Consider the following 16,232-nt stretch of genomic DNA (forward strand, 5'->3'; position numbering starts at 1 on the left):
ATCTTCATCACTGCTCGAGCTGAAGCGTCAACACTGTCACGTTTTGGTGCTGTTTAGCTACAGTACGCCATAACACAGCCTCCGCACAGCTGATCCGTGCAACGTAGCTTGTAAATCTCAGCACCCACGAGATGGAACAGAAATATGATAAAGCTACAAGAAACGAAGATACATTAGCGCTCAGCATGTGATGATTGGAGGCATTTTTCCATTATGTATGATCTGACCCAAAATTATAAAAAAGGTATTGCAGGTTTTCGAAGTCTTTTTATTTTAAACACCCACATTTATCATAAGATTTTATGATAGGTGTGGGACATTACGTTAGAGGTATGCTGACTATCGCATTTACAGCATATAGGGTAATGAGCCTATTTTCGAACTGTTTTAAGCCGTCGGTTAGAGCAGTATAGTTCAACGCATTGGCTCAAATAGTAGTGATAATTGGACCACCTGTTCCGAGTTTTGGTTGCGCTCAAACAGAAGTATTTAACCATTCTCAAGCCATTTTTGTTTTTATATAAGTCCTTAAGAATGAAGCAAAGATAGTGGTGCTAATTAATACGGATTCCATTCGTTGTAGGAGTTATTGATGAAATAGTGCGGCGCCCTTCCTAATAGAGCCAACACAGTCTCTTCACACTACAACTTACTGACTCTATGATTCCAAACTTGAAGTAACCGTAACACCATTGCATTATTATTTCTAAATTTGCGTGAAACATTCAGTAATATAATTGGTTTTCAAATCATGGATTGGAAGATTGGATATTCTAAAATAATAGCACTTTTCTGTTGAACATAATAATGAGTACAGCTTGTGTAGTCGATAACAAATATTCTATAATACACTGCCTGAGCTCGTAATTTTTTTCAGAAGCACCACTTTTTGCAACTTTCTTCTGTCGACATTCGTTGGTGCAAATTTATGTTTTTCGTTATTTATTACTGGCTGTGGGACTCCATTTAGAGCAAGTGATTGAGTGCCGTGAGATTGAGAGCGTCTTTGGATTTGCTTAGTCATAATATCGGCTTTTGTTTCTGTACTTAAACACAAGCAAAAGCGCTCGGTGACGGCTGCAATTGCCGATTCGTCCCACACGTTTGAAGATGATGCTTAGCCAATCTTTGCGTCCGTCAGTCCGAGTCTCCACATTGATTTGTGCGAGCCGGAGACGAATACCTGGGTGAGAGTAGCAGCTCATTTAATTCCATTTTTGTCACCAGCCGCGAATATGTCGGGAGTGTGTTGGCGTGGATGGATATTTTCTCCTTTGCTATGTGCTCTTGTAGGTTTGTTTTCGATTTTTTTTGGCTTATCTAAAACTGAATATTTGAAGAGTTTATTTGGATTTTAATGGACACTTTTCCAAATTTGGTACACCATTTTTGACTGCCTCAGGCTTAGCTCGGCGAATATCTGTTAGCATAGATGATCTTCGAAAGGTGTGTTCTTTATTATAATAAAATCGATTTTACGATTTTTATGATCATAAATTTCAATGAAAAATATGAGGTGATTTTGACCATATTAGACAAAGTTGACATCAGTTTTTGTATTGTATGATTGTAGTGGACGTTCGACGTTGGATATCGTAATGTTTCAAATTTCTGTATTATATTGTGTGTGATTCGTATTGTTGTAATTTCGCGTTTAGAAACTAAATGTTCCGTTAAATCTGCCACTTTTCTTTCTTTCAAAAACTGAGTATTTGTTAAATTGTCCCACGTTTTAAATGCATGTATTTGTTAGTTGTCAAAGTTGCATGCGCTTAAATCGAGTTTACCTCTCGCCGACGGTATCCGACAGCAATATTCGCCATTTTGCTATACTGCATGCTCCGTTATAACTACGTGTGAAATACGTGAAAACAGTGTGGTAGTGTAATTGAATTTAGATCTGCAAATCCGGGTGCACCCCGTTAGGCATAAATACGTTAGGCACAATGGACGTTAGACATAGATACAATAGGCATATTGGACGTTGGGCATAATAGACGGGTTGCAATAGGAATATAAGATGTTTGGCATAATATACGGCATTAGGCATAAAAGATGGTTGCGCATGACTAAAATAGACTCAACAGTCTTGTTTAAAAAATCAATCTCCTTTGTCTTAAGGTATCAATAACGCGCATTAACTTAGATTAGTTCTTACATACATGCATGGTACAATTGTTCAAGAAGAAATTACATGCCTTGAAGAACAGCTCATGAAAGAAATAATGATGCATTTAATTATTCATTCAGGGAATTTCAGAATATTGCTGCTTCTATATTAATTATCTCCTATATTATTCAGTTCAATGATTTAATTCTTGGAGCCATCGAAGTTTAAACTGCGGAAACTGTCTGCTACGAGTTTTTCGTGTACTGCGACGAGTTATCGAAATAAAAAAGGTATCGTAACAAACGAAAACGGAACGGAATACGAAAATATTGGCTGAACTGGTAAGTTCCACGTATGTAATCGGGGATTCGTACCTTGCCGTGTCTTCTCATCATTTCCTGAGGTAAGAGCTAAATTAAACTCACAAGTAGTTTAAATCGCCTACGAGTAAGTCTAAAGCTCTTTACCGCATTGGATAAGAAATTTTAGTATGTCTCTGAGTTTCAGACGTCCAAACGCGGTGTCGTCTATGTAAGGACGGCCGAAAACTCGAAATCGCAATTGCGCTATTGCTGGGCAGTTACATATCAGATGATATGAGGTTCTGTAGTCGGATTCACAAAGATCACAAGAAAAAGACTCAGCGCGCTGAATAGTTGCCATGTGGTAATTGAGTTTGCAGTAGCTGGTTAAAACCCTGGTCAACATTCCGTAGTGGAGTTTCGAAAAATGTAGATGATTTTTCGAATCACTGGGCACGATTGTTCTAGAAACGCCTTAGTTTGGCGACACGTTTGTTGATTTTTCCGGTGCTCGGACGAAGCCCAGGACCGTATTTTTTCTCTTATCCAACTTGTCGAAGTTAGTAGGGCGGGCTAAGAACCAACGAAATCAATCGCTGTACCTGTCGTGGCCAATTCGTCAGCTCATTCATTGTCCGGGCACCCATACAAGGTAGATAGTGTTGATAATGCTTAGTTCTTCGATTTGGGTTCGGCACCCGATTACTAGTTTGGACCGTGGTTTGTCTGAGCTAAAGACCGTGATTCCAGCCTGGGAACAGAAGTTTATAACTTTGCCGGACAAGCTGTGTTGGAAGGCCATTGTACCCCGCACATAATCGCGAAGATTTCTATTTGGAATACTGTACATTATGTACCTAGCGAGTGAGATAATTCCAATCTCAATTCACGACAGTAGATACCAGCACCAGCACGTCCCTCCATCAAAGAACCGTCAGTGTAACAAATCACTTGTCTCCATATAGCCAGACAACCACTCCTCTCGAGAGAGAGAATCTTTACATGGAATGTCCTGTAAGGAAAACAACATGTAAGTCTAATATCGCTGGGAGCAAGAATATCTTCACCCCATGTAATCATTCGTGACCACAGTCGTGTATGACTGGTAGCAAGATCAACATGGTTGCTGTTCCAAAGCCCAGTAACCTCCAGTCTGTATGCACATGATAGTGGTTCTTGTTTGAGGTGTATTTGTAATGGTTTGATATTTAGAAGGGCTTCAAGGGCAGCAGACGGAGTTGTGGTGAAAGCACCAGTCAACGCCATGAGCGCCATTCTTTGCAGATGGTTTAGCTTTGACTGAACCGTCATCACCTCTCCCTTCTGCCACGACACAAGGCATCCATATGACAGTATTGGACGTGCAATTGTCCTATAAATCCAATAGATGTATTTAGGTTTGAGACCCCAGGTCTTTCCAAAAGTTCGTCTACACTGCCTGAAGGCCATGCACGCTTTCTTGACCTTGAACTCAATGCAATGTGAGCAGACCAATTCAGTTCGAAATCCAATATAACTCGAACGTATTTGACTTGATCTGCGCACAGTAGCTCACAATTAAAGAACTGCAAGGAACGAACCCCGGTTATTATTCGCTTATTCGCGAAAAGAACCATTGAAATTTTGTTTGGGTTACCTGATAATTTAACTTGTCGACGCCACTGCTCGACAGCTCTTAATGCTTGTTGCATTAAGGGGGGCGTTTGGTGTGGTGGGTAAAAATAATCGACTTTTTTATCCGCTTAATTGTTGGTATTGAACCTCTAGAAAGGTCTCCCGTAATTTCGATGGCCACGCTGAACTTCCTACCTACCTTTTAATCAGCCATGCATTCCACGCGCGTATTTGCTATAACTCACGCAGATTTCAATCTATCGGCAAGAACATTCGAAAAACTGACAGCGATAAAAATACAGAGTAAAGAATACACTCTAAAGTACTTCTACCCAAATTTTCAAGAGAAAATACTCAATGGGTCATTTTCTAAAGCGTTTTTTCCGTAATGCAATTTGATGTGGGACACCCTTTAATAGCATTTTTCTCGAATCAGCTTTCTCAATTTTTTTTTCAAATTGGCGAACACGATAACCTAAAAACTAATCAACGAATTGACTTGATTTTTTATGTGGATGCCCAATATATGCAGCCTGTCGATGAACCACAGAAAACTGAATAAAAAAAATTTCTCCCTATTATTTTCAATAAAAATGAACGAATTTTACAGTAAAAAATGAGATTTTTCCGTTTTCATGAGGCCATTTTCCGAACTTTTTTCTATTCTTTGTGGTTCATCGACTAACTACGAGTCAAGCATTACAAAACTTATTGAATTTCCCTTATCAGACCATTTTATCGAGAGTTATCGTGTTCGCCGCGGCGCTCCTCGACTTGGAAATAGTTGGGCGTCTACTCTTGGAACGCTCGTATGTGTGGCTCTGTGTGACTGAAAATATTTTTTTTCATGCACAATGAATGTATAAAGCAATCCTAACATTACACAAAAGATCTATTGTTGCCTTGCCTTCAAAATCGTAAAACAACATAAATTTTGTTTTGAGCACTTTACACCAAACGCTCCCCGTAAGTCAAAGAGTGTTCGGATGCAGTAATTAGTATTTGGTAATCATCAGCAAACCCGTAGGTTGGAAATCCAAGCTCATTGAGTTTCTTCAACAAGCCATCGGCAACCAGGTTCCAAACGCCACCATGAGGACAACCCCATATACTCAACTCCCGTATCGCTGCCTGTCTTAGTGACGAGTAAAAAATGCGGTTACTAAGCATTGCGTTTATCCAACCCGAGTTATATGTAGATACCAAATGACCGCGCGTCGCTTCCAGAATAAACTGGAAGAACACATTGTCAAAAGCACCATCAATATCTAGGACCACACCCAAGCTAGATTGCTTAAGCGAGGAGGTTCTCAATGTTGTAGACAACATCGTGAAGCAAAGGGATCATGGATTTCCCACAGTGATATGCTTGTTGATTATTGCGTAGTGAATATTCAACTAAATTAATGCTCTTGATGTGGTGAACGATTATCCGTTCTAAAGCTTTTAGAAGAAAAGAACTTAAGCTGATAGGCCTAAAACTCATGGCTTCTTCATAGCTTGAGCGCCTCCCTTTGAGAATAAATCTAATAGTTATTTCTCGCCACGCTTTCGGCATATACCCGGTAGCAAGACAGGAAAGCATAATTTTTTTCAAGACATGTTTGAAAATATCAAATCCCTTTTTCAGCAGCGCTGGAAAGAGTATCTTTTCCAGGCGATTTGTATGAAACAAAGCTGCCAACTGCCCACTTGACCGATTCAGCGGTAACCAATCACCGGAATGAGACATGTGAACATTGGTCAGCTCCGGATCAATACAACCTGGAAAGTGTGCGTCGAAGAGACAATTAAGAACATCTTTTTCGTCCGTCACATAAACACCATCTCTGGTTTTTAAGGAATTCGTCTGAAAATCTTTCGATTTTGGGAGAATTTTATTTAACCTCGTTCAGACAAGAGACATTAGTGCATAGGTGTTGCCAGCCAGCCCGCTCTCCAGATCTACGACATTTCTTATATGCACTACGAGGTGACCTGAAAGCCTTGGAGTCATCACGCTGACGTCGATTCCAAGCTCTTCTCATATCCTTCATCATTCTTCCAAGCTTAGCCCTTCACCAAGGGGTTCCCCTAGTCGATTTAACAGTACGAAGTGGACAAGCTTCTTTGTAGGATGCTACTACGAATGAGTTTGTCGTATCCGCGACGTCATTCAGGTAGTCTAGTTGACTAATATCCATGGAATTTAGTCACCAAGTTTTCCACAAAAGAGGTCTCAGTTTGTAGATTTTGGATTACGATATGTTACCACATAAAGGGGAAACTTAAAGAAGATCGAAAAATATTTTCAGTTTCATTTGGCCGATTTACCAGCTCATGCGAATTTTTTTCAGAGCATAGCGTTATGTCTAACACTTCCTCTCTCCCAGACCTCGCAAAAGTTGGTTGGTTTCCCACATTTAGAATGTGGAGATTTGTACTACTTGTGTACTCCATCAGCTCAGAGCCTCTTAGATTGCCTGTGCTGCCTCAAATGATGTGATGAGCATTTGTATCGCTGCTGATAATGAGCGAAAGCCCATTTCTGCTACAATATGATACAACGCTTTTGAAATCATCAGAAGGAGATGAGTCGTTATGCGGTAGATATGCTGAACTTTTTGTCTATGTTACCGACAGTCAGTGTAACTGTGATTGCACAAATATCGTGAATTGTGAGCTCCGATATGAGACACGCGTCAATAGCCTTATTTGCAAGAATGCAAGCACGATGCATTTCACGTGGGTTAGTCATGCCTGTCTTGTTGTAAGCAATGAAGGCAGTGTTAAGTAACTTTCCAATATAGAAGTTTCCTTTATGGAAGTACGGTTCTTGAACCAATGCTATAGAAGCTTTACCTTCCTGCAAATGTCGAGGTAGATTCATAGTTCCTGTACGTTTACGCTGAAGCTTGATTTGTGCTATTCTAACCATTGTTGAAAACAAAACTGTACATATTATTTTCAACATATATTGCAAGCAAGTTGGGATGTTAGCGCATGTGGCAATCCATATCAGGTTCATATGGGACACGATCATTTGATTCTCACGATTTCCACTGTGTCAGAGATTATTTAAGACCCTCCCGCCATCAAGTCGTCGGTGCGGAACCACGTTTTGACTTCGGGACTCCTGTTTTCAGTCGCCTCATACGAAATTGGATCAGAAACCCAGTGGTTGAACTCTTGGCCGGATACAACACGGCCTCTCGGCAGGTTCGTATGTACACATCGCAATTTGATAATCCCCAGCAAAACTTTACCAAACTACCATCAACTGAAAGTCTCAGCAAACCCCCAGCCAACAAAGATCCGGTAAAAAATGCCGATCATCGGCGAAAAAATTTCGGTATGTAGAGCGTAGAGCAGCATACTGAGGAGTTCGCCAGGCTCTTCCCAGGATTCGTTCGCCATTGAATTTTAACGATAGCACGGGTCACATGACACTATGGAATTGGGGTTCCCTGCGGAAACTGTCTGATATGAGGGAGTGCTTTTGGCGTAATGTGACGAGTCACCGAAATAAAAAGAGGTGTCGTCACAAACGTAACATCCATAGACTAATGCGCATACTGCCCATAATACTGCAAGTTTCCATAGTTTTAAAACTTCATGTTTGTTCATTATTTTGCTTTATTTTTCAATATTTGGATGCAATTGTATTGGTGATACGTCTAATAGGTTTGAAATGTGCTTGAATTAAAACTGTTCACTTAAATGAAGAAAGAATCCTGCTCATCTACGGAAAAATAGAAAAAAAACGTTGTCCTTGTAAGGGATAAATATATTTTTTATTTTTCAGTCTCTCGTTAAGGTAATACGAAGGTATGGTAAAGACGCGCCAACTCGAACAAATGAGACTGCTGGTAAACATGACTGACCGACCGCCTTTTTCAATTTTGGACCAGCGAAGGTTAAACTTATGCAAAGAAATTACTGAAATTCTCCGGCCTCCAAAATGCACATATAGACTGAGTATTGAGTTATATTTCTCATGATGCATAATTTCACTTGGTCGCAATCCCAAAAGATTTTAGTTGGGTAAATAATTGGTAAATTCAATTTTGGATAAAAGGTATAATTTTTAGTTCTGTTCTTTTTGGTCAGCTGCACAAAAAAACTTCATATTCATATCCCTTCTAGTTTGCTATTTCAAGAGTTGAAAAATAATTATTATATTTCATATGACAAAAGACGTTATTGATTTTATGTTGTACCAACGCAGGCATCCAGGTTGAAAGACAACTATCTCAGACTTAATCATTATACGAAGACTTTTGAAATGTAATTACTTTCTTTGCTGTGATGCCTTTCAGTCTTGGTCTTGGTTATTTTGCGGTCTTTTGGTCGTCTTAAATCGAAATTATAAATAGTTCCAATAATTATTGTTTGAGAATCTACACAAAATAATAGAAAAATTAGCGGCAAGTTTTATTTTTGTTGAAACCAATTTATTTATTAGCAATAGAAGAAAGTGTTTGGTTGTTTTTTCATTGAATGGTTATCTGAATAGTACATAATAAAATCTTAAAAAACAATAAAACTGAAAAAAAAACGTTTTTTTTGGTTGAACAAACAATAACTAAAAGTTATAATGCGATATATAGGTAAAAAATTATAGTTTAGGCCCGATTTGGCACTATGTATGACGGACAGAACTGTGTATTCAGAATATTTCCCAACCTACACCCAATTCAACAAATTCAACCTGATCTTGTTCCTAGGAAAATGAATACCATATTTGGTAAACGAAACGCAAAGTAAAACATGTGCGATGCGCTCGTCTCGGCTAGTATATGTACATATTACAAACCTCAGGCCATGCTATGTGTGTAGACGAACCAAGTTGATCTATTTTTAAGCGATCGGAGACCAGGGGATAAAAAACACCAATTTTCATTTCTGGTTTATTTTCGTGTGAATTGCTGCCATCGCCGGTTGTTGTTGGTTTCTTGTCGCCGCTAGAAGGGAAACTCTACCACATGTGGCCCGAGCGATGTTTTCATCGAAATAAAATCTTTTTCGGCAGTTGATGCTTTTAGAGAATAAATTCATACACTCTCTCGACTGCGGGCGCTCTTGATGCGTGGGAAGACAAGCGCAGTCAATTGCGAAATCTGTGTGTAAATTAATTTTCTTGTAGATATATGTAACGAATGACAAATTTGTTCCACAATGCTCAGTTTGATTTTTCGAAAACTTAAATTGAATCTAACTTCTTTCGAAAAGGTGTAGCTGCTGCTATTATAGAAATGGACTACAAGTAAGAAATTCGAATCTGTTGAAAAATTTACGATTATTGTGCTTGCGACGAGCATTTTATGATCATAGTTTTACAGCCTTTTAGTTTGTATTATATTGCCGATAAGTGAAACTGTTGCTCTCGAATGTGATTATCTGTAGAGCTTTTCTGCACTAATCTTTTCCATTAAGATTGCTCCGTTAGTACAACTTATCCCACGCGTCGGCTGACCGTTGAAACAAACTCGCCAACTCTGTTAACCTCGTACGGACATAAATATTACAATGTTGCTGCGCCGCGAGATGGTGAAACATGTTGCGAAAATTATTCAGAGGCAGTCGGAAATCGTACGAACATTGCTTTATAAGTCCATTCGAACTTGGCTAAAAATCAAGTGAAACCGAAAACCGTACACGACTCAGCATCCTGGTGGAGAATACGAAATGAGCGAACATAGGATCTTCTATCTGTCGAACATAAACATCGACCAAAACTACTAACGAGGGAAAACAAGAGCGTAGCACGATTTTTTTTTTCGATGAGCACTGCAGTTCAGAGAAGCTTGAACAAACGTGAAAATAATAAATGGGATTGGAAAAAAAACCGGTCAATATTTTTTTATTCATTCATTTGACACGGCTCGTTGCATGAGCTCTACGGAGCAATGTGTATTTTATATCTTGAACAAAATAGTGAAAGCATATACAATGTGAATTCTTCTTGCCTAATTTATTAGCCATGCGGAAACTATTTTTCGCCATTAAAAATTGTTTAAACACATTTTTGCGCGTGAAGAGCACAGAACCTGTAACTAAATTAGTTATGGAATTTGCGTTTCGGCTTCGTCTCATCAGAATCCAACACTAACTTAGTGACATGATTAAGTTAGCGCCGGATTAACGCTAGCTCCAAAAAACGGAGACAGGATTTGTGTTCCTGATCAAACCCCTAGTCAAACGTGATGTCCCGCAAGAAAAGGAGCTCATTTTTAAGCTGACGAGAACTGATGACATCGAAACATTTGGTTTGGTTTAGCAATCCTGCGCTTGTCCTGTCACTAAGTTAGTGTAGAATTCTGATGACACGAAGTCGAAACGTAAATTCCATATTTAATTTAGTTATAGGTTCTATGCTCTTCACGCGCAAAGATGGTTTTAAACAATTTTCTCCTTAATGGAGAAAAAATAGTTTTTAGCAAAATTATTCTCCATTAATGAGAAATATAGCATAGTTCATCTTGCATTGGCTTGCTAAGCCAAACCAAATGTTTCGATATCATTAGTTCTCGTCAGCTTAAAAAATGAGCTCTTTTTCATGCGGGACATCATGCTTGACTAAGGGTGAGGAGCACAAATCGTATCTCCGTTTTTTGGAGCTAGCGTTAATCCGGCGCTAACTTAGTCCTGTCACTAAGTTAGTGTCGGATTTTGATGAGACGAAGTCAAAACACAAATACTATAACTAATTTAGTTATAGGTTCTGTGCTCTTTACGCTCAAAGATGGTTTTAAACAATTTTCTCCTTGATGGAGAAAAATGGGTTTTAACAAAATTGTTCTCCAATAAGGAGAAATACAGCAAAGTATCATAAGCTCTTCCTTGGAGGTCATAACTCAGGGATAGAATTACGGTTAGTGGATTGAGCTGGAGACCTGTAGGTGTAGGGAATTTTTCACATAATTATTTTCCAACATTTCCGGGAACTCTATGTGGGAACTCATTCTCTACTAGTATCTAAATAGTACACTAAAATTAATCATCAGGATCACGGCCCACGCGGACATTATAGAGCTTGTGCTAATATGCAAAGGGATACACGATTATACAATCGAAGTTATACACACGAAGTTACATACACGCTAGCACTCAATACTTACAAACGCCACATGATCAAACACTTTTACATTCAAACGCTCGATTCCGTCGCGATAATCTACACACACCTATACCCGTGATCTTGCAAACACGAATACACCCCGGTGATTAAGTGAACGTTTTAGTGCTTATAAATTTATAAATGCGGTCTTAAACGCGAAGATATGAAAGCACGTTCCCACGCGATCAAGAAGTTTGCATGCCCCCACATCTTGACCGTACACTCAATATCACAATATATTGATTTTTCCTTTCTCGTCTGCGATTGTAGAGAGCCAGTTTCCACATAGTATAAGGAATAACCAACCGAGCAAACGAAAACCCATAATGCCCCCATTAGAGTGACAGGAAAAAATAACCCCTATCGGCCCACCCCTGAGTCGATTCCTAGTCTCACCAGGAGTACTTGCACCAAATTTAAAGCAAATCGGACAAGTCTAGCTACCGGACCAACGTGCCTGAAGTTTGTATGGGATTTTTCAACAATTTATGTGGAGAAAACCTACTAGCTCGCATTTTCGCCACTAGATGGCACTGTATGCATCGTATTATCACTATAAGTGAAAATAAGAAAGATAATTTATTTGTCTACAAATTTGCCGTAGACTGCTAGTCAATCCGGCTTTGTTAAAAGAAGTTATTAAACTTTTAATGAAGTGATGTCTGAGCCAGGTTTGCATGGGGCTTAACAGTGCATGGTTGTGTAACAGTACTCGATTCGCACGAACTATACATTTCTGTGAAATAGTCTTTAGGTTTAGCTCAATGGTATGTTCAGAAGAATTATAGTAAATAAAATTAGTCATGTTTTGATTAGAAAATTTTAGTTCCATATGCTACCTCATAGAGGGCGCCAATAACTAACTTTTCAACGGAGAGAGATAGAAATTTGGTGTCTTCTACAAAGTTATAGAACAGGCATTTTCAGTATTTCTTCCGAACATCGTGATACTCTATCTCTTTTCTATGAAAAGTTAGTGTTGGCGCCCTATATGCGGTCACAGGTGGAACGAAAATTTTCTAACCAAAACATGACAGGTACTATTTACTACAATCAGATTTCCCATGCACATCGACAAGTTTGTACCTGTGTACAAAATTTCGTGCACGCGTTCAACCTTAAACAAGCTTTGTCTAGATGTACAGGTTCGCCTCGAACATCCAACCCAAGCGAACGATGTACAAACTCTAGTTCAAACATCCGTGCACGTACACCGGGTGCGTACACGAGAACTCTTCACACAAGGCAAAAAGAGTCAACGCTAGTGATGATGAAAGTAAGAAAGTAAAAACTGGTGCCACGAACCTGTGTGTACGCCAGGTGTACGCACACCGTGTACGTACATGGGATTCGGTTGTGCAAGCGAACATGTGTACGTGTTTGTGAAAATTTGCTCGAGTATTGCAAAGCAGATAAATTCTAAAAATAAATTCGATATTATAGAGTATTTAAGATCGAGATATCAAAAGCTATAATAAAGCTATATAAAGGTAGACGTGTCGGTTGTCACGGTAAAGATAGACACGTCTACACGTCAGGACACATGCTAGTGAACTCGGGTGATTCGTAGTTATGTTGTCTAAGCTCGACCCTCATTAGCAGAAGACAAAGATTAAGCCAGTACGATATTAAGCCAGTTCTAATGACCCTGCCACTTCTAGTTTTCCGATCTGTTTACTTCACATCCTTGCTCTCACTTGAGTACTATGGCTCTAATTTTCATAACTTTCCCTAATCCATATCGTTTTAGTTATGGATGTCGTTTTAGTTGTCGGTTCATGTTCATACATCAATAGTTATTGCTATTATAAAGAAGACACATTGAGCAAAAGCTCGTTGATTGCGATCAATGATTGTGTAGTGTAACTGTCATACTTCGTATAGCGACAGTTGAGACAGTAGTAACTGGTTTCAACATAATTCGATTTGAAAGCTTACACAGATTTTAGATGATTTTTGTTCGAGCCTAAACGGAAGTTATCGTTGGTTTTCCAAAAAAATTATTGTTGTCGATGACAGTTGAACCTTTTCTTTTTACTCAATCGGGTTATGGTTGTGTATTCTCTTATTTGCATGTGAAGCCGTTCCTGGGTGGGAACACTAAGCTGCTTGCACCTTTATTTTTAACCAAAAATACATCGAACCCAATCTAACTATGCGTTTGCGAGATGCTGAATATAAAGTAAGCTATCGTGTCTTCATTCATTTACACCAGACTGTAGACTACGAACGAATCCCGATGGGAACGCATGGTGCGCCGTGCCGATTCATTCTGCGTCCCACCGCGCAGAAGTACATCGCGCCTCCACATGAGTGCGCCGAGCCGGTTGCTTTGGGAGCCGTGAATGAATGATTCTTACTAGGGGATTTCTCGTTCAAGCGAAGGAAAGGAGAAAGAGGAAAACGCAAAAATACTCGGCGGCGACAGCAGAAGTGCCCCGCGCTAACGGTGGCAGGTGTCCGCCAGCGAAGTAGAGCCGGGACGACGCGACGGTGTGTGTTTTGATTCCCTTTTCAATACGTTATTTCGGACGATTTTCAGCTAGATCTAGTCTTAGCTCGACTCGCATCACGTCGCGACGTTGACGTGTCGAAAATACAAGATCTCCGGTCTGGCAGTGCCATGAACATTTTCTATGCGAATTCAATCTTCTGCCGCACCGGATGAGGTGGAAAAAGTGATTGCCTTATATGGATGTTCGGCGAATTGAAGTTTCTGTTCTTCTGTTCTGTCCATTAATCATTATTATTAGTGAATCGTGCTATTGATTATGTACAGCAGACTAGTCTGCGCATCAAAAGAAGAAGATTAAGTTCAGCCTAGTTAAGACTACAAAGTGCAAGTGCCCGGCAAATGCATTGCGTGATTTAAGTGAAAAGTTAAACTTTGCCAAAAATTCCAACCCGATGATTGTATCGGAAATGTTGCCAGAGTTGCTTTTTTCGGGTAACTAATTATCACCTTACTATTATTTTTCACATGTGATTAGATTAAAAATCGTTCTGAGGAATATCATTTATGCTCGCTCTGTAGGCAATAAAGGTGATATCAACATTCAAGCTTTCACTGTCGCATGGTGTTGCTTAGTGTTGAATTTCCTAACCCTATGATATAAAACTGAATATAGAATGTTTAGTTCACGAGCTCCCACAAATGCGCTTCGTCTATTTATCCGACTTTCGTAATATCGCCTCATGGATCCCAGAACGGCATTAAATATGTTGAATTCAGACAGGAAATAAACTCTGCAATAAAAGATGTATAGTTTAATTGTTCCATTATTTATTTTTAAATGGTAGCTGCTTGCGGAAAAAACAATAATGCCAATAAGCATTGTTTCAATCAAATTTGTTAACTCCCCATAAATAAGAGTCCATCGATGCGCAAACACTTTATTTTTGTTTTAAATCTTGCTATTGTTTAAACAAATAACTCCTAATGTTTATCGGTTTGTTTCGCATTTACTACTTATTCATAAATTTAATTTTATTTGAGTATAATTTATCGTTGGCCATTCTTATTCAATTTATTGGGTTTCTTCTCATTTCTACTGTATACATGGAAACCATAGGCGGCTTCAGCCTAAAGGTACGGAATGGGGGCTTACGCCTTCCCGACAAACTATATATTTCACGAATTGGAAAATGAATTTTCGAATTTTCGAAACACTTTTCCTGATATGGCGAATAATGTGGTAAATCTAGTAGTTCTTGATATCAATCACTGCTAGATTTAGTGCTATAGCACTTATATGTTATTAAAACGATGTTTTCTTTTGATTCTTGTCCATATGCTTCAGACAGTTTGTTTTTTTTTTTGCATTTCGGTTGATATTCGTTTAACATACTTGAAAGCGCAGAAGTTCAGAATGGGCCAAATCTTAAGGCGGATAATATCGCCGTTAATTTGTCGTTACAAAAGTAAAGATCGATCTGGCAGGATACTGAACTAGTTGACACGATAACACAACTCATTCGAGATGATGCCTACCGATCATTGGCGATTCTTATAGTAATTACATTGCTTCCGTTTACCTTTGCTGTAACGAAGAAAAGTGGTTTCTGAAAGAAATTTATGAATGTAACTGAACATCTAGGTCGCTCGCATCTTTTGTTAATAATTCCAGGAATCCCGTTTGGGCTTGCAGACTTCAACTTTCCTATACCAGGTGTTTTAAACCGGAGGTAAATTCACCTCCCGGGATGAATTTGGTCGTCTTAGGGTGAATTATACTTGTAAAATATAAACAATTAAAAAAATTGTTCAGTTGAAAAAGTTGAATAAATTCAACCCGCATGATGCTACTATTAATCCACGTGTCTTCCCCTGTATAAAATCTAATCATCAAGTTCACAATAAAGAGGTTCCTGTTTGTAGATTCAGGATTACGACATGTTACCACATTTAGGTTAATTTATGATCAGATAGGGCTAGATCAGACGTTTTTTAATTCATCAGAAAGTGATGAATCGTTATGCGGTAAATATGTTGAACAATAGATATACTTCCAAGCATACTTCCCGTCTATGTCAGAGTAACTGTTATAGCACAAATATTGCAAGTTGTGAGCTTCAATATGAGACACGCGTCCAATGGTTCTATTTACGAGAATGCATGCACAAGGCATTCCACGTGGATTCGTCTACTCTGTCTCTGTCTTGCTCTCCATGAAAGAGGAAAAGTCAAGAAATTCCAAACTTCTAGATGCAAAACTTAAAAAGTTATTACATTTTGAAAGTTCATTTTGGGTCATATTGATCCCAACATCGAAAGAAGGTTAATGAACACAGTTTTTTTGCCTTTCTCCTATAGAAAGACTATGCAATCACTCTGAAAATCGACTTTGTAACCGAGGCCTGGAGGGCTGAGTCTCTTATACATTTAGACTCAGTTTGTCGAGTTCGGAAAATGTCTGTGTGCGTATGTGTTTGGCTAAGTTTCTAAATTGAATTCACGCTTTCTTCTCAGAAATGTATTACTTGATTCTCTCAAATGTAGCCTCCAATGAAAGCTACAGTATCCCTATTGACTGATATTAAATTCCATTAGAATCGAAGTTCTGGTTTCTGTGTTACGATTTGGAGTAAGCGGGCACATGTGAAATTT

At 38.9% G+C, this 16,232-nt stretch overlaps 1 protein-coding gene across 6 annotated transcripts in view; it reads left to right on the forward strand.

Moving 5' to 3' along the window:
* LOC131691345 (uncharacterized) overlaps positions 1–16,232 on the forward strand; it is a 31,565-nt gene that overhangs the window by 6,920 nt on the left and 8,413 nt on the right. For 3 of the 6 annotated variants that reach the window (XM_058977658.1, XM_058977664.1, XM_058977665.1), the window contains exon 1: positions 13,695–14,072. The exons of 1 other annotated variant lie outside the window; for it this stretch is intronic. In XM_058977658.1, the coding sequence (XP_058833641.1) occupies positions 14,033–14,072 (40 nt within the window). In that variant the 5' untranslated portion in view covers positions 13,695–14,032. Of the gene's footprint in view, positions 1–1,229; positions 1,290–13,694; positions 14,073–16,232 lie in introns of those variants that run through there. 2 more of the 6 variants (XM_058977659.1, XM_058977663.1) reach the window with 2 other exon arrangements.

This window comes from Topomyia yanbarensis, chromosome 3 (assembly GCF_030247195.1).
Source record: "Topomyia yanbarensis strain Yona2022 chromosome 3, ASM3024719v1, whole genome shotgun sequence".
Taxonomy (NCBI): domain Eukaryota; kingdom Metazoa; phylum Arthropoda; class Insecta; order Diptera; family Culicidae; genus Topomyia; species Topomyia yanbarensis.